This window comes from Caenorhabditis remanei, chromosome V (assembly GCF_010183535.1).
Source record: "Caenorhabditis remanei strain PX506 chromosome V, whole genome shotgun sequence".
Taxonomy (NCBI): Eukaryota; Metazoa; Nematoda; class Chromadorea; order Rhabditida; family Rhabditidae; genus Caenorhabditis; species Caenorhabditis remanei.
Window position 1 is genome coordinate 17,235,299 of NC_071332.1, and position 18,465 is coordinate 17,253,763.

At 38.0% G+C, this 18,465-nt stretch overlaps 7 protein-coding genes across 7 annotated transcripts; all 7 read right to left on the minus strand.

Annotated features, from left to right (window-relative positions):
• Positions 1-5,419: 5,419 nt before the first annotated feature.
• Positions 5,420-6,893, minus strand: GCK72_020779 (uncharacterized protein; the record flags this gene model as incomplete). The annotated part of the gene is made up of 4 exons (XM_003106534.2): positions 5,420-5,554; positions 5,610-5,663; positions 5,711-6,253; positions 6,738-6,893. The coding sequence occupies 4 exons, from the start codon at positions 6,891-6,893 to the stop codon at positions 5,420-5,422; spliced, it is 888 nt and encodes a 295-aa protein (XP_003106582.2).
• Positions 6,894-7,181: 288 nt separating this feature from the next.
• Positions 7,182-8,128, minus strand: GCK72_020780 (uncharacterized protein; the record flags this gene model as incomplete). The annotated part of the gene is made up of 3 exons (XM_003106330.2): positions 7,182-7,364; positions 7,413-7,958; positions 8,018-8,128. The coding sequence occupies 3 exons, from the start codon at positions 8,126-8,128 to the stop codon at positions 7,182-7,184; spliced, it is 840 nt and encodes a 279-aa protein (XP_003106378.2).
• Positions 8,129-9,095: 967 nt separating this feature from the next.
• GCK72_020781 (uncharacterized protein) lies at positions 9,096-10,126 on the minus strand (the record flags this gene model as incomplete). The annotated part of the gene is made up of 4 exons (XM_003106392.2): positions 9,096-9,230; positions 9,274-9,465; positions 9,514-9,918; positions 9,962-10,126. 4 exons carry the CDS (start codon positions 10,124-10,126, stop codon positions 9,096-9,098), a joined length of 897 nt encoding a protein of 298 aa, XP_003106440.2.
• Positions 10,127-11,105: 979 nt separating this feature from the next.
• On the minus strand, positions 11,106-11,450 carry GCK72_020782 (uncharacterized protein; the record flags this gene model as incomplete). The annotated part of the gene is made up of 2 exons (XM_053733789.1): positions 11,106-11,258; positions 11,304-11,450. The coding sequence occupies 2 exons, from the start codon at positions 11,448-11,450 to the stop codon at positions 11,106-11,108; spliced, it is 300 nt and encodes a 99-aa protein (XP_053582702.1).
• A 2,354-nt stretch (positions 11,451-13,804) lies between these two features.
• GCK72_020783 (uncharacterized protein) lies at positions 13,805-15,009 on the minus strand (the record flags this gene model as incomplete). Its single annotated transcript, XM_053733790.1, has 6 exons — positions 13,805-13,963; positions 14,008-14,193; positions 14,239-14,524; positions 14,569-14,684; positions 14,741-14,826; positions 14,928-15,009. 6 exons carry the CDS (start codon positions 15,007-15,009, stop codon positions 13,805-13,807), a joined length of 915 nt encoding a protein of 304 aa, XP_053582703.1.
• Positions 15,010-15,267: 258 nt separating this feature from the next.
• On the minus strand, positions 15,268-16,330 carry GCK72_020784 (uncharacterized protein; the record flags this gene model as incomplete). Its single annotated transcript, XM_053733791.1, has 5 exons — positions 15,268-15,426; positions 15,472-15,657; positions 15,700-15,985; positions 16,030-16,145; positions 16,202-16,330. The coding sequence occupies 5 exons, from the start codon at positions 16,328-16,330 to the stop codon at positions 15,268-15,270; spliced, it is 876 nt and encodes a 291-aa protein (XP_053582704.1).
• Positions 16,331-17,174: 844 nt separating this feature from the next.
• On the minus strand, positions 17,175-18,283 carry GCK72_020785 (uncharacterized protein; the record flags this gene model as incomplete). Its single annotated transcript, XM_053733792.1, has 5 exons — positions 17,175-17,321; positions 17,372-17,557; positions 17,609-17,885; positions 17,932-18,047; positions 18,101-18,283. 5 exons carry the CDS (start codon positions 18,281-18,283, stop codon positions 17,175-17,177), a joined length of 909 nt encoding a protein of 302 aa, XP_053582705.1.
• Positions 18,284-18,465: the final 182 nt, after the last annotated feature.

Below are 18,465 nucleotides of genomic sequence, written 5' to 3' on the forward strand. Positions count from 1 at the left end.
TGTCACAGCAAGCTCTTGGTTTTGAAAGTTTAAGCGACGTCCAAATATTTTTTGAACGACTAATTGGTTAAATAAAATTTTGGGATTTCAAGGGACATCTGAACGGTTTTGGGACGTCTAAACATTTCTGAGCATTTTTGGGACCCCAAAAAACGTTTAAATGTTTTGAGGGACGTCTAAGTGTTTTAAGAACGTTTAAGTGTTTTAAGGGACGTTCGAGTTTTCAAAGGACATCTAAACTGGAATAGAATCGCTTTATTGACACCCTTTCAAAGTTGGACATTTTTAACTGAAAAACGGTCAAAGTTGTTCGATTTATGGCCATTACTGTACTCCATTTTTACCGGCTGTCTAACTTTCACACTTAGAAATATGTAGAATAGCTTTGAAGTCTTTTAGAGAAAAAAATCAGAAAGCAGAACAGTTCAGATCAAACCAGACTGAAGAGAAGATTTCCGTGTATATGAGAAACAATCTTGAAAGATTTTGGGGAGGGAGGCGGCATCGCTGCCGATCAGTCAAAAACTTAAAAGTAGTACTTTAGGTTAATTTTTTAAAGATGTGAATAGGAAAATTTCCAAATTTCTAAGCTTCAGTAAAAGAGTTACTAAGGCTTTCTCAGTCTGAAGCCAAAAAAGTCATTTGCTGTGTTTAGTACAATTCATTCTGAGACTTCGGATGTCTCCATCATTAAAGAAGTTGCAACAGTCAGAAGCTTAATAGAAATAAATTGAATGAAAAAACACTACTCAAAAAGTGGTGGTGATTTGTGAATAAGTAACTTTGTCGTTGATCAGTTACCTTCAAAAGGTAATAATTTCTAGGATGAGGATTTGTTAACACATGGTCTCAGTCTGCCATATTCAGAGAAGAGAGGCAGCATTGCCGCCGAAGTTTGACATTAATATTTGAAAGATGACTCGCCTCTTGAGGAGGGAGAAAGGAGAGTTAAACGTTCCTGTTCTTTTGAAATAGTATGTTAGATAAAGCAGAAAAAATGAATACAGTTTCGATTAGTGAATTGAAAACTGCTCATATTGAAATCCTTTTTTCCTCAGGATAGAAAAGTCACCGAGTAAATTTGTCGAAATCGTATCAGAAAAGCAGAGATGTTTTAATTGTTCTCTACCGGAACGGGCTGTTTAGCTAACAAAAACTACCGACAAGTGAAGAAAATTAATACGATCCAGGAGAAGGAGAAAATTCTGAGACTTCGATAGTTTGAACCATTTAAGAAGCGCCGCAGGCGCTGTAACACCCAGAAGGGTGGTGTAGAGAAGGAGGTTGAGCAGCCGTTAGGCTGCGTTAACCGACTGGTATTCTAGATCGGGAGGATTCAAACCCGCGTCTACTGAAGTAAACTTCAGCCCGGATAAGTATAGACCTCACGCAGCGTAACTGACCGTGTCTAACCGGAACCGACACAGATAAGAATGGTGGGGGAAGTTAATTGAAAAGAAATTATTCTGTTTTTGGATATTTCTATGAAATTCTGATATATGAAAAGAAATTATCCTGTTTTTGGATATTTTTTTGAAATTCTGATATATGAAAAGAAATTATCCTGTTTTTGGATATTTTTATGAAATTCTGATATATTCTAGATCGGGAGGATTCAAACCCGCGTCTACTGAAGTAAACTTCAGCCCGGATAAGTATAGACCTCACGCAGCGTAACTGACCGTGTCTAACCGGAACCGACACAGATAAGAATGGTGGGGGAAGTTAATTGAAAAGAATTTATTCTGTTTTTGGATATTTTTATGAAATTCTGATATATGAAAAGAAATTATCCTGTTTTTGGATATTTTTATGAAATTCTGATATATGAAAAGAAATTATTCTGTTTTTGGATATTTTTTATGAAATTCTGATATATTCTAGATCGGGAGGATTCAAACCCGCGTCTACTGAAGTAAACTTCAGCCCGGATAAGTATAGACCTCACGCAGCGTAACTGACCGTGTCTAACCGGAACCGACACAGATAAGAATGGTGGGGGAAGTTAATTGAAAAGAAATTATTCTGTTTTTGGATATTTTTATGAAATTCTGATATATGAAAAGAAATTATCCTGTTTTTGGATATTTTTATGAAATTCTGATATATGAAAAGAAATTATCCTGTTTTTGGATATTTTTATGAAATTCTGATATATTCTAGATCGGGAGGATTCAAACCCGCGTCTACTGAAGTAAACTTCAGCCCGGATAAGTATAGACCTCACGCAGCGTAACTGACCGTGTCTAACCGGAACCGACACAGATAAGAATGGTGGGGGAAGTTAATTGAAAATAAATTATTCTGTTTTTGGATATTTTTATGAAATTCTGATATATGAAAAGAAATTATTCTGTTTTTGGATATTTTTATGAAATTCTGATATATGAAAAGAAATTATTCTGTTTTTGGATATTTTTATAAAATTCTGATATATGAAAAGAAATTATCCTGTTTTTGGATATTTTTATGAAATTCTGATATATGAAAAGAAATTATCCTGTTTTTGGATATTTTTATGAAATTCTGATATATTCTAGATCGGGAGGATTCAAACCCGCGTCTACTGAAGTAAACTTCAGCCCGGATAAGTATAGACCTCACGCAGCGTAACTGACCGTGTCTAACCGGAACCGACACAGATAAGAATGGTGGGGGAAGTTAATTGAAAAGAAATTATTCTGTTTTTGGATATTTTTATGAAATTCTGATATATGAAAAGAAATTATCCTGTTTTTGGATATTTTTATGAAATTCTGATATATTCTAGATCGGGAGGATTCAAACCCGCGTCTACTGAAGTAAACTTCAGCCCGGATAAGTATAGACCTCACGCAGCGTAACTGACCGTGTCTAACCGGAACCGACACAGATAAGAATGGTGGGGGAAGTTAATTGAAAAGAAATTATTCTGTTTTTGGATATTTTTATGAAATTCTGATATATGAAAAGAAATTATTCTGTTTTTGGATATTTTTATGAAATTCTGATATATGAAAAGAAATTATCCTGTTTTTGGATATTTTTATGAAATTCTGATATATTCTAGATCGGGAGGATTCAAACCCGCGTCTACTGAAGTAAACTTCAGCCCGGATAAGTATAGACCTCACGCAGCGTAACTGACCGTGTCTAACCGGAACCGACACAGATAAGAATGGTGGGGGAAGTTAATTGAAAAGAAATTATTCTGTTTTTGGATATTTTTATGAAATTCTGATATATGAAAAGAAATTATTCTGTTTTTGGATATTTTTATGAAATTCTGATATATGAAAAGAAATTATCCTGTTTTTGGATATTTTTTTGAAATTCTGATATATTCTAGATCGGGAGGATTCAAACCCGCGTCTACTGAAGTAAACTTCAGCCCGGATAAGTATAGACCTCACGCAGCGTAACTGACCGTGTCTAACCGGAACCGACACAGATAAGAATGGTGGGGGAAGTTAATTGAAAAGAAATTATTCTGTTTTTGGATATTTTTATGGAATTCTGATATATGAAAAGAAATTATTCTGTTTTTGGATATTTTTATGAAATTCTGATATATGAAAAGAAATTATCCTGTTTTTGGATATTTTTATGAAATTCTGATATATTCTAGATCGGGAGGATTCAAACCCGCGTCTACTGAAGTAAACTTCAGCCCGGATAAGTATAGACCTCACGCAGCGTAACTGACCGTGTCTAACCGGAACCGACACAGATAAGAATGGTGGGGGAAGTTAATTTTCGAACTCACGTTTATCAAAATGATCCTCACGGGATTCTTCTCGATCCATTGCTTTCCTATCAGTCGTGTATTGCTCTCGACCATTCCGGATCCTTCACGACGGTTGGTTTCTACTCTGTTCGCTGTGCTTTAGCACTGAACAAGAAAACATTAATTTGTAAACTTGGTGAGCAAATAGGGAATATAAGTACGAGATAAATCATGGTTAAGGGGATATCTAAAAAATGATCAAAAAGAAAAAATAGAAAAGTCACCATCCAGTACAGAGAGTTAATGGACGACTGAGCCAAGAAAATGGGGTAAGGAGACTGGGGGACTGTGGGCGGATTCTAGTAGACATCTGCCATCTGGTGGTCTAATAAAATAGATCATAAAAAATGATTTCTCATAAAGATAAGTGAGCAGGTGGTTTGTGTTAACAGTAATGAGACAATAGAAAAATTTAAACGAATGTGAAAAAAATATGATCAGATGAGACGACCGCCATCTGGGGAATGACAGGTATTTCCTCTAATGCGACCGTTCAAGGTTCCAAGTTTCCACACAAAGACCGATTTCCCAAAGAGATAAGGAAGCAGATGGTAATATGTGAAGATAAATGTTCCAGACAATAGACCGAGAGAGAGAGAGAGAAAGTCAATGTGTGAATTAGTTGACATGTTTACTCTGGATATAGACATCTGCTATTTATTCAAACTAGCGCAACTAGACTAGTAATATTGATGAGGGAAAACCCAAGTTTTGTAAGACTATGAGGCTAACTAAAGTAGAACTAAGAAAGTCGATTAGTTGTGAAATCAAAATTTCAAAAAATTCAATTTTTTCGAATATTTTTTTGTGTTATGATCAAAAATTGTGTCGGGACAGAAGAAAAATGACATGATTGATTAAAAAAACCTAAAAACCCACTGTTTTGAAACATCAAAAATGATTTACCGGAAGATCTCGAAAATTGAAATCCACGTTTTTTTCATACTTCCCCAAAAACCGTTCTTGCGGTCTAGAGTTACAAGTAGGGACAGCATGTTTCCGATACCAAATTTCATGTAGATTTAGATTTTCAAATAAAAAAGCCCGTCTTCTGGGGTCACTGCCGAGATAGACTTTATGAAAAAAAAACCCGAAAATTTCATGAATTTTTAAACAATTCACTATGAAGTTGTTGAGCTGGATTTTTCTTCTGAACACAAAAAATGCTGACAAAAGTGTTTAAAACAATTTCCCTTTGAGATTTCATTCCTAACTACTCCAGAAAATTTTTTCGAAAATATCGATTTTTGATTTTCCTAGGTATCCAGGTGATGAACTCGGGCGAAAAGTACCATAATTTACTGAGAAAACTTGATACTATCTTTGCTCAAAATTATAGGCAAATCGGAGATGGTCAACTTTTTTCGATTGCCTATGGTCCGTTGATCGATGATCGATCGACTTGGAAAGCGTGTCTTATATTGAAAGACACGACAAATAAACTTAAAATTTGAAATTGGCACTCAGCCAAGTCTTATAAGACACCGTGCCAACCGCTCTGCGACGGAGCTCGTTTCCGCGAGCTTATGACTCTAACTGCTGTGGGCTCTTGCGAATAACAAAATGAATCCAAAAAGTCCAACAAAATATAAGTTTATTATCTACTTTTAATTTCACAAGAGACAACATTCACAGATTTTGGGTGACAAAAATTTAAGCAGCCACTTTCTTCAACTCGGCTTCCTTCAATTTCCTCTGTTTCATCATTTTCACACATTCCTTAGTCTCCACGAATCTCACAGTCAATGAAAGGAAGAGTATGTCCATCATCATGAAGATTATAGCACACTGAAACAGTTTTAGATTGAACAATTTTCAGAATTCACCCTCTTTTAACGCTCACCAATTTAAAATCGAATCCACAACACACTTTGTAGATAACAGTGAGAGTTGGGTACTGAAAAACTCATCGATTTTTTGTCCTTCTAATTTTTTTGTAATTACCAATTTAAAGTAAGCCAATATGATAGTCTGCCGGGTAATCATTTGCTCTGAGTGAACCATCTTCCTCCAATTTTTCCAGGAAACGAAACTGATAATGACACTGATCCAGTATAGAAATTGAGTTGATAAGTGGAGTCCAAAGTAGCAGAAGAATAGTTGTTCGGCTCCACAGATTTGGAATTTCAGAATAAAAATTCCGTACAGTATCATGGAAGTCTCCTTTAACCACATGAAAGCCATGACCACTCCCAAAAATTTGTTGGAAAACTTCTCCGACCAGGTCCAAATTGCTTTAGTGTTCTCCTCTAGATGCGTGAAATAGACGGAAATTGAGATAAGTGACATCGAGACGGTAAAAGTTTCTGCGAGATATTTCGTTAAAAACACCAGAAAACCCACTAGGGACCATAGGCCTATAGCCCATTCACAGTCAAAGTACCAGGCCAGGACATAAATTCCAAGGAGCAAGATGATGCCAAAGAGAAGGTGCTCATAGATGGCGTAGAGTCGGTTAAAATTGGAACGTGCTGTTTCAGGAGAGATCTGGAACAGAATATTGGAGGGAGATTATGCAAAGCGCAGTCCGTTGAGAAATGGGTCTTGCCATATCGGCCCGCCAAATATTTTGGATTTTCAAAAAAAAAAAAATTTTTACATCGGAAAATCCAATTTATTGATACATAATTAGCTTTTGATTGAATTCTGAACCATAGTAAAATATTCGACATTTTCATGAAAAGTTCAAAAAATTTCAAAATGTCGTTCAAAAATTTTGTGTCTTTTTTCTGAAATTTTACATCAAAAAATCGAATTTCTTGATGCATAACTAGCTTTTGATTGAGTTCTAAAGTATAGTCAAAAATTAGACATTTTCGGAAAAAATTCAAAAAAATCAGTTCAAAACTTTTTTTAATTTTCAACCCCGGGCCGTGACAGGGCTATAAATTGCGGCTCCCGATTATTTCAAAGTCATTCATTTGAAAATTTCAGTACGCCCCGGAGCCACCATCCCTACAACTTAACTAACCGATTCCTTGCACTTTGAAACTCTGGAAATACAACCAAGGAGTAGAGAAAACATAATGTATATTCCAATACACGTGATGGCATAGGTCTCCACAAATATCACATCTCGATTGGTGACTGTCGTTATATAAAAATCGAGGAGAGTTTCGTTAGACATCGTCACCGGGGGTAGGTTTGTGTGTTGTGCCGGGTAAACACCTTTTTATACTTTCATATCAGAACGAGCCGGCGCGCGAAGGGTATCCTGGCAACAAGACGTCTCGACCCTCTAAGGCTCCCAGTGTCTCTCGTCGGTCGATACTACGAAGCAAAGCTCCGCTGGAATGAGTGCACTGAAGCGACCGAAATGTATACTTTATTAGTTAGCTCTGACAAAAAAAATGCACAATGAGAAACAAATATGCAGAAAAAAATCAGAGCTATACCAATTATAAAAAAAAGAGATTCAAACATTGGAGGGGGAGACCTTCTTGAGTCTCAAGCTTTGGATGATGTCGATGTCATCCGAAATCTGGCGTAATCTGACGGAAATCGGGAGGTAGATGGTGTCCCATAGAATGAAGATCATCACAACCGCATGACTGGGAATTCCGACATGCCAGAGGATGAAGATGCTGAATGTTGGGACCTAAACTTCTTTTTGTTTGAATTTCTTTTTTCATTTTTTTCATCTTACCACTCGCATCGAGGCAAAAGTGATGGATAGGCGAACCATGTGCTGCTCCGAACGGGACATCACAAAGAATGGTCTATAGTTGGCCACGTAGAGAATGATACTCGTCCAGAAGAAGAATTGAATCGACAAATGGAGTCCCAAGTAGCAGAAACAGAATTCCTGGAGATAGTTGACATCGGAAAAGTACAAGACGAGTGCCCAAGTCATCATGATCATCTCCTTAATAGCCACGAATCCAGATGCCACCACTAACGCTGACGTCATGAACTTTCTCGACCAATTTCTGACTGCACGAGTATTTCTCGGCAGATGATTAAAGTAGACCAGCGTGGTGAGAGCCGACATTGTGATAGTGAAGATCTCGGTGAGAAATTTAGCCATGACTACTGTGCATACAAGTGGGACGAATATATAGATAGACCTTTGGTAGCTGCCAAGTTTTCTGACGACATAATGGACACTGTTGAGGGTCACCATCAAAGTGAGCAGCGCCTCGTAGACCATGTAAAGTCGGTTCGAATGGAAGCGATGGGGTCCGGTGATTATCTGAAATAGCCAAATACCAGGATAGGAGTACTCATGCAAAAGAAAAGAAAAAAACTAACCACTCCATTCCGCCTCGCGATTTCATCCACAATGAGCCAGGCGAAAGCGAAAAATCCATAAGCGATTGCGCCAAGAGACAGTAACCCTTCCAGCGCTCTCACAGTGAACATCCCCGGCTCAAGGGGGGTCGCGACCCCCATCGTGAGGTTCTCCATCTTATCCAGGTGACTAAAAAGATAGAGAAGTGAAGAAGTCCATTTTGATTTCAGCTCGAAGAGGACCGAGTGGGCGGAGTCAGTGTATCCTGGGGCTACCAAGTGTCTGATGTATCTCGAGGTCCTGTTGTGTCTCTATTTGGAGTGTGGGCACGAAATAGATAATCGCCTTCTTCTGAGAATCAGAAAGTAGAAAAAGATGAAATTGGTTTTCGACGGGACAGAAATGGCAGATTTTTATGGGGCGAAAAAGATGTAAAAAATAATTGGTTTGGGGAAAAGAGAGGAAATTTAATATTAAAAAGAAAAAGTCGTTAAAAATGGTATACTGTAGATGTAATGGGAGAAACGGGGATATGCGATGGTAGATCAAAAGTTCAAGCCACACCATCAGCGACTGTGCTCCAAATTCATCTTAATAATTATGTTTTGCTCTAGACATCTCCCGACGGATGTTCCTCGCTCACGTGCTTTATAATTATTGTCTAAGTTCTCAGACTAAGAATTGTCTGGTAAACAGAATACCGACGTCACTGTTAAGCAGAAGTAGACAGAACCCTAAAAACTAAAAAAAATTTACATTAAAATCTTGAAAATCACCCTTTTAGACCAGCAATATGGTGCATGGGTGGGGTTCATGCGGATTTAGAGATTTTATATCTAAAATTTTGCTTTTTGAGTGAATTTTTTAGCCCAAAATGACAATTTTTCAGAGAAAGTGTGTTTTTAGACCACGCCTATACAATTCCTACAGAATTGTATCTTTTTGCTTGATCCCACTAGCTAATAGTTTTCAGGTGTTTTTCGACGGGCTGAAGCGATTTTTACGTCGAAAAAACGATTTTCAGCAGATTTCTATAATACGTTAAAAACGGCGAAAAAATTCATTTATTATTTCAAAAAAGACAAAATATTATTCGATTTATGACTTGTTGCAATCAGCAATGGCGTTCTTTTGAGAAACCGCATCCATCATTTTGAAGCAAGTGTAGACTTCAAAAAATCGGACGGCGATTGGTAAAGTAATCATATCCATCGTCATGAGCATGAGGATGAACTGAAATTGTAGTTTGTAGTTTGATATATTCTTTGAAACTTACAACTTGATTGTCGACTACACGAAAGAAAAAGGAGAATGCAATCATCATAGTTGGCAACTTAAAAGCTGCAAGTAGATAGGCTTGCTGAGCCATAATCTGCTTAGAAATATCCATATCATGCCAAGCCTCACGGTAGGTATAACGAATGAGAATACTGGCCCAGAATAGTAATTGAATTGATGTGTAAAGTCCCTAAATTCCTTTTAGTATAATATTTTTGTAGTTGGTCACTATACTTACGATGTAGTGAGAAAAGAACTCCACTGCATAGTCGATATTCAAAAAGTACATCAGGATGACCCAGAGCAGCATACAAAATTCTTTGAAAAGTACAATTTGAGCAACCACAAGGATCAACGAGCTATAGAAGTATTTCGGTAGCTGAACAAGATTTCTGGCGTGATCCGGAAGGTCCGAGAAGAATACGGTGATTGAGAAGAATGAGATGACGATTGTGAATATTTCATTGAGCATTTTGACGAGAGCAATGACAGGTGTAGATGTGATAAAAATATAAAAAGCCCACTGGAAGCCGAGGTGTCTGGTCAACGCGAAACCGGATAACAAGACAATCATCACTCTCACAACCCATTCGTGCCAACGGTAGATGGAGTTTATACGGAAACGAACACTTTCCAGGTCAGTCTGAATTTTATAAACAGACCTGAAGGTACCTAAGATAACTTACCTCTTCTTTGGCGGTCTTCAGGTATTTTTGGAGGCAGAAATGAATGAAAAGAAGGAGTCCATAAATGAAAGCAACAATAAAGAATGTGCCTTCCACAGTCTCCAAGTCTCGTGACTTGAAATCGACGAGCTCTTTATAAAACTCACCAACGGTGAGGTTCGACATTCTCTGACAACGAGGGGAACGAATAAAATAACCCAAGGCTCCGACGAGGGGCGTGGCTTACATAGCTACCGTATTACTTCTTTCCCGTCTCTCAATATCCCAAGCTATCTCGAATATTTGAGTGGGCAGACTATATAATCATAATCTTAGGGGAAATTATGAAGAGAGAAGCGGTAAACAGAAGAAAAATATAATCACTTTTTTGAGTGGGGGGAATCGGTAATGAGGGGTGGGTGAGGAAGATGAATCATGGTAAATTTGAGATTTCAGATGCTGAACAGAAGCTGAACAGAAGCGTGACTGCATTATTCAAACCGTCCTGGCCTAGGATCCGTCAACTCGGCCGGATCGCACAACAAGAATGACGTCATTCTTCCGAGTCATCTGAACCCGAGGATCCGGTGCCGTTGGTTCAGAAGACGTTGTCGATGATGAAAATTAGTTGGAATGATCAAGAAAATCATTAAAATTGGCGAAAAAACAGCCGAAAATCGATAGAGAGAGAGAGAGAGAGCGCGGACAGTTAGAGTGCTTGACTCTCTGCGCACTCTCACTCTCTCTCTCCTAAACTTGCAGCTTCCGTATCTTTGCGCGGTAAATAGCTATCAAAAAGTTGTCAACTATTAAAATGTAGATAATTTTACGGGCTGCATTTTTGTAATTGACCACTTTTTGATAGCTCCACTCCTTATTGAGACACGGTAGGTCATGGTAAACAAACCGTAATATTTTGGCGGTAAACTTGAATTTAATGGGTTTTTTTTATTCTGGGAAAAATAGTTAATTTCTGCATGTTGTTTAAATATCTTAATATATTATCTTCTCTTTTTTGAAAATCTGAAAATTTGTGCTCCAAAGTTTTCTTGATGTTTCAAAATTTGTCATAATTTGTCTTAACGCTCTGAAATTGCTACCTTTTCTGAATTCTTGGAAAATAGTGATGTGAGTTACAGTATGCCCAAATAACTTTATTCATTGATCAACTGAGAGAAATTTCAATTTTCTGAACATCAACAACCGGAAGAGAGATAGGAACAGTAGTAATCACATTTGGGTTTGTGTTCTTGATTTCAGTCATTTGAATAACCACGGGAACGAGGAAGAAGTCGATTCCAATGAATAGTGCGGTGTCCTGAAATTTCTAGTTGCATGATTTGCTAAAGACAAAAGAGTTTACCGTAAATTCCATGAATTCCGTGAAAATACAAACGGCATATATAATACTGAGAGCAAGTTTGATGGCTCCAATATATTTTGTGTGGGTTGCAATCACATTTTCCGCATGAGAGCTCGCTGGTTCTTTGATAGAAAGTTGACAGACCATCGCAATGAATACAAATACTTGATGGACGATGTAGGTGATCTGAACACAACGAATAAAAAATAACTTTGGCCCTGAAAACTAACCGTGTAATATTAGGCTGTCCCATAAGTTTTCGAACATATTTTTGATATTCTGCTATAGGACAGAGAGCAAGAATCAAGCCAAATAGTGCATGTTTTCCATTATATAAGACGTCGGGTGTATTAACAATAACATTCATTTCTTCTGGCTGCCTCCTCTCAATGAACGCGGCACCAATATTTGTCCCCGACCGACTTCATATTCGTCATGTCATTTTATTTTTGTTTCTATCTAACTCCAAAATCACTGAGATTGAAGAACGTATGGTTGAAGTTTATAAGAATGATGCCCCTCAACGGCAGACAATTAGCCGTTGGGTCCATCTTTTCAAAAATAATGATTTTTCTTTGGCCGAAGAAGCACGTTCTGGAATCCCAGTGGAGTTCGACATTGACAAGTTACGGGAGGTAGTGGAAAGTGACCCATTTCAATCCATTTGCGAACTAGCAACAGTAATGGGCTCTACTCACTCTGCGGTAGAAAGAGGACTGGGAGCTCTTGGCAAGCTAAAAAAAAGGGAAGATGGATACCACACAAATTGTCTAACTTTGATCTTGAGCGCCGAGTGGACATGTCGCTGCATCTTCTAACCCACCATCCTAATTTCAACTGGCTGGATCATTTGGTTACGTCGGACGAGAAGTGGGTTTTGTACGAAATCCACCACAAGAGAGCCCAGTGGGTTGATGCTGATAAACAGCCAGAGGATGTCGTCAAACAGGAGTTACACCCTAAGAAAATATTGCTCTCCGTCTGGTGGTCTGTTCATGGAGTGTTTTATTGGGAACTGCTTCCGGTGGGAAAAACTATCACCGCCGACTACTATTCTTCTCAATTACAAAAGGTGAAGTCCAAACTGAAAACCTCCCCTCTACACGGTCACAGAGTCCACTACCTCCATTACAACGCAAAACCACACACCGCAAAGACGACCAAGTCTCTCCTGGCTACATTCCACTGGACAGTCCTTGCTCATCCTCCGTACAGCCCGGATCTCGCCCCTTCGGATTACCATCTGTTCAGCGACATGCATCGATCCCTTGAAGGCCAGGACTTCAAAACAAAGTCAGAGGTCGAGAAATGGTAGAAGAAGTATTTTGACTCGAAGCAGCCTGAGTTTTGGCGGAAAGGTATTGAATTTCTACCTACTAAATGGCAAACAGTCGTGGATAAAGGTGGTCACTATGTTTGATTTTTGTAATATTTTGGCTTTGAATAAATTTGATTTCAATAATGTTCGAAAACTTATGGGACAACCTAATACATTCCAGGAAAGTCAATGGGGTAAAAACTTCCGGTCTTAATAACAGCTGCCACTCGACGACCCGTTTCAAGGTCTTTCAAGACTATTAACCCAAAGATTGCATAGGTCAAAATGTGAACTTGGTGATGGGACAGTTGCTTGCGGAGTTGTTGAGAATGACGACTGTTTATAAGTCTATGGATAGAAATGATAGAGATAATAAGCTGATATGATGCAGTGAACCAGCTGTGAAAAATAACAAAAGGGCAAACGAGCAGAATTATAATGAATGAGCTGGTTTACAAATTATCGGATTTTCTCTAAATGCTGTTGAATGACTTACAGAAAGCTACGTGTAACCAGTCGAATGATTACGGCGATAATAGCGGCCAGATAAAACGCAGTATAAAAGTACATGATGGTACGGTAGACAAAGATTATCAATGGGCGGAACGGACTCTGCAATATGTGACACTTTGTTCAAACCTATCAAAAGAGGCATCTTACTTCTGAATAAGCATGTCGGTTCTTCTTGAAAGCGGTGTAGTAAAAAGGGAGACAGAACAAGAAGAAAACAGCTAAAGGGCTCAAGACTTTACCATATGAAAACAAAAGTATTGTGGCATAATCACTCAAATTTTCTATCGATTCTTCCATCTCAGAGGTAACAGTTTCGTTGGGCATGGTTTCCTATTCTGAAAACTTAGAAGGACAATTTTGGAAGAATAACAAAATCTGAGCGCCTTTTATATGGAAGTTTTTAGTCAACATTTGGAAATTGCTAGGTTGCAAACTACATTCGTGTTTTGAAAGTTTATAAAAATTTGTCATATGAATTCGTGATAATTTTGAGTTTCGACAAGACATCATATGTCGGAAACATCAAGAAGACAATAATTTCGTACAAGGTTCGAGACTAGACGAGACCAGACGAGACTCGAGAACAGATAAGACTGGGAAGAGCCTTTGCTAAATTTTTGAAAAAATCGTGATTTGAGTTACAGTATGCCCAATTAATTTTATTTATTGATCAATTCAAGTTAAAATCAAAATTAATTTTCTGAACATCAATAACCGGAAGAGAGATAGGAACAGTAGTAATTACATTTGGAGCTGCATTTGTGATTTCAGTCATTTGAATAACCACGGGAACAAGGAAGAAGTCGATTGCAAAGAATAATGTGGAGGCCTGAAAATTATCGTTTTTGTTGCGATAAAGATAAAAGGGTTTACCCAAAACTCATTGTATTCGAAAAGTGGACGAACAGCATATATAATACCTAGGCCAAGTTTGATAGCACCAATATATTTCGTGTGGGTTGCAATGACATTTTCAGAACGAGAGCTCGCTGATTCCTTGATACAAAGTTGGCAGGCCATCGCAATGAATACAAATACTTGATGGACAATGTAGGTGATCTGAATACAAAAAAATAATTATTAACTCTGGCCCTGAAAACTAACCTTGTAATACATTACGGGAGTTTCAAAGGTATCAAGATTTCCGGCCTTTGAAACAGCTGCCACTCGACGACTCGTTTCAAAGTCCTTTAAGACTATTAAGCCAAAGATCCCATATGTCAAAACCTGTACTTGGCGATGGGACAGTTGCTTGCGGAGTTGTAAGGAACGATGACTATTTATAACTCTATGGATGTAAATTATAGAAATAGTAAGCTGGTATGATGCACTGAACCAGTTGAGGAGAATAATAAAAGGGCCAACGAGCAAGGCGATTAAAAAGAATGAGCTGGATAAGAAATTATCGACTTTTTCTGAATACGATTGACTTACAGATAGAAACTTGTAACTCCTCGGATGACTACGGCGATAAAGATAACCACAAAAAGCGCGGTGTACAAATACATGATGGTACGGTAGGCAAACACGATCAGTGGGCGGAATGGACTCTGAAATATGTAATACTTTGTTCAAAACCATCCGTATCATGAAAGAGGTTTCTTACTTCTGAATAAGCATGTTGGTTCTTTTTGAAAGCGGTGTAGCAAAACGGGAGACAGAACAAGAAGTAGAGAGCTGGGGCTCCCAAGACTGTAGTATATGAAAGCAATAGTCTTATGATATCTCCTTTCATGCTTTCTACCAATTCTTCCATTTTAACGATATCAGTTATATTGGACATGTTTTCTTACTCTCACGGTATTTCGACGAAGAACAACTTTTCACGAATAACATAATCTGAGCACCTTTTATATGGAAGTTTTCAGTCAACATCTGGAAATTGCTAGGTTGCAAACTACATTCGTGTTTTGAAAGGTTATGGAAACTTGTCATATGAATTCGTGATAATTTTGAGTTTCGACAAAACATCAAATGCCGGATACACCAGGAAAAAATAATCGCGTAACAAGGCTCGAGACTAGACGAGACCAGACGAGACTCGAGGACAGATAAGACTTGGAAGACCCTTTGCTGAATTCTCGGAAAATAGTGATGTGAGTTACAGTATGCCCAATTAACTTTATTCATTGATCAATTCAAGTTAAAATCAAACTCAATTTTCTGAACATCAATAACCGGAAGAGAGATAGGAACAGTAGTAATTACATTTGTGGTTGCGTTCTTGATTTCAGTCATTTGAATAACCACGGGAACAAGGAAGAAGTCGATTCCAAAGAATAGTGTGCTGGCCTGAAATTTCCAGTTTCTTGTTGCGATAAAGATATAATGATTTACCCAAATCTCATCGTATTCCAGAAGTGGACAAAGGGCGTATATAATACCTAGAGCAAGTTTGATGCCTCCGATATATTTTATGTGGGTTGCAATTACATTTTCCGGTTGAGAACTCTCTGGTTCCTTGATATGAAGTTGGCAGGCCATCCCAATAAATAAAAATACTTGATGGACAATGTAGGTGATCTGAATACGCCAAATGAAATAATTTTGGCCCTGAAAACTAACCTTGTAAAACATTCCAGGAGTCTCGAAGGTGCCAAGGTTTTCGGTTCTAAAAACAGCTGCCACTCGACGACCCGTTTCAAGGTCTTTCAAGACTTCTAAGCCAAAGATTCCATACGTCAAAATGTGAACTTGGTGATGAGACAGTTGCTTGCGGAGTTGTAAGGAACGACGACTATTTATAAGTCTATGGATAGAAATTACAGAGATAGTAAGCTGATATGATGCAGAGAACCAGTTGAGGAGAATGACCAAAGGGCAAACGAGAAAGAAGGTCAAAATCAATGCGCTGGATAAGAAATTAACAATATTTTCTAAATACGATTGACTTACAGAAGGAGACTTGTAACCAGTCCGACGATAACAGCGATAATGGCAGCCACATAATGCCCGGTATAAAAATACATGATGGTACGGTAGGCAAACATGATCAGTGGGCGGAATGGACTCTGTAATATGTAATACTTTGTTCAAAACCATCCGTATCATAAAAGAGGTTTCTTACTTCTGAATAAGCATGTTGGTTCTTGTTGAAAGCAGTGTAGTAAAACGGGAGACAGAACAAGAAGTAAGAAGCTGGGCCTCCCAAGACTGTAGCATATGAAAGCAATAGTCTTATGATATCTCCTTTCATGCTTTCTACCAATTCTTCTATTTTAACAATATCAGTTATATTGGACATGGTTTCTTATTCTTACGGTATTTCGACGGAAATTCAAAAAAACAAATTTGAAAGAATAACAAAATCTGAGCACCTTTTATAGGGAACTTTTCAGCCAACATCTCCAAATCGCTAGGTTGCAAACTACATTCAATTTTCGAAATGTTATAAAAATTTGTCATATGAATTCGTGGGAACTTTTGAGTCTTTACAATACAACATATATCGGAAACATCAGGAAGAAAATAACCGCGTACAAGGACAAAAAAACAAAACTCAAGACAAAACGAGACCAAACAAGATTCGCGGACAGATAAGACTGGGAAGAGAAGACTTGAAGCAAAATAATACTCGAGACATACGAGACTTGGATCAAACTTGTGACAATTTGCGGCGGAGTTTGAAGATCCACGACTTTTTGCAACTAACGTAGATTTTGAATCTGAAACACTTCGAAACTTTTCATTTCGCAACTGCGACCTTTTTTGCAACTACGACGTTTTGCAACAATAAAAACTAGAAATAGTTTAACCAAGTTTTCTCAAAAAACGAGTTTTTCTTTAAAATCCTTATCCGATTTGTCTTACTGATATAGATTTCCTGTCCATAACTTCTGAAAACACCTGCCAATCTCCCATTTGCAAGCGAGTACACAGCCTGCTCAAGAATCTAACATCTGTTAGAAAAGGTTGCTTGATCTAAGAATATTTGTCATATCTTGAGACACAAGCCCTAATTTCATGTTGTGCTCCAATTGCTGCTTAGAGAGAAAAAGTGATGTGAGTTACAGTATACCATACAATTTTATTCAATAAATTTAATATTTAATTGGAACTTTCTGAATCTCAATAGTTGGAATACAAATTGGAACAGGGACAATGATATTGGGGTTTGCTTTGATCTCGGTGATCTCAATGACGAGGGGGACCAGGAAGAAGTCGATTCCAAAGAAAAGGGAGGTTGCCTGAAAATCATTTGGTTACAGTTACAGTACCCCTTGGTAAAGATCCCTACCACAAGTTCCTCATATTTCAAAAGGACGCATGCAAAACAGACAGTTCCGACGATAAGCTTGATAGCTCCGATATATTTTGTGTGGGTTGCTATGACATATTCAGCGTGAGACGTTGGAGGTTCCTTGATAGAAAATTGGAAGGCCATCGCGATGAATAGAAACATTTGGTGGGTGATGGAAACCATCTGAATCAAAGAAAACATGATTTTGGTGACAAAAATTGCAGAAATGCTTACCGAGTAGTACAGTGTAACATTTTCTACCATTCCCACTTTCTTCTCCACAACGGCAAATCCTATCCCATAAATCATTGCGATATCCTTCATAATTACGTAAAAGAGGATCACCATCATCAAAATCATAACATTTTTGCGTGAAAGGGTGCCACGGAGCTCTACGGACTGTCGACTATTAATGAATCTATGGATGGAAATAATAGAGATAATAAGCTGATATGATGCAGTGAACCAAATAATGGCAAAAGTGAAACCAATGAGGAAGGAGACATTCCGGCTGAATTTAAAAAAAAAGGATTCTTCAGATTAAGAAATTGTCTTACGCTGCTCCTTCTAAAGCCGCCAAAATGACCCCTGTGAAAATGATACTGACAAAAAATCCAATGTAGTTATAACGAATGGTACGGTAGGTATAAGTGATCAATGGGAGGAATGGGGTCTAAAGTTTTTTGATTGGGCCTAAAAACTCTGTAAAAATAATTTAGATCTTACTTTTCCATACGCATGAAGGTTTCTTATAAAAGCAGCGAAGTAAAACGGAAGACAGACCAGAAAACAAATAGCCATGAGTCCCATGGAACCCCCAGAGGTCCATAATATCTTCCTAGCCATCGCTTCCTGCTCAGCAAGCAGTCGTTGCAGCTGACGCAACTCGGCGTTACTGTAGTAGGACATGCTCTTTGAGTGAAAGAGCCGGAGAGTCTCTTGAGAAGGAGAAATAAAAAAGTTTTGCTTCTCGAGCGCTTTTATACTGAATTTTAAGGCAACAGCTGCCAAATTGCTAGGTTGACACTCAAACTACACTCTTTTTTTGAAATTTTTCTGAAATTTGTCACATATAATTGAAAATGTTTTGA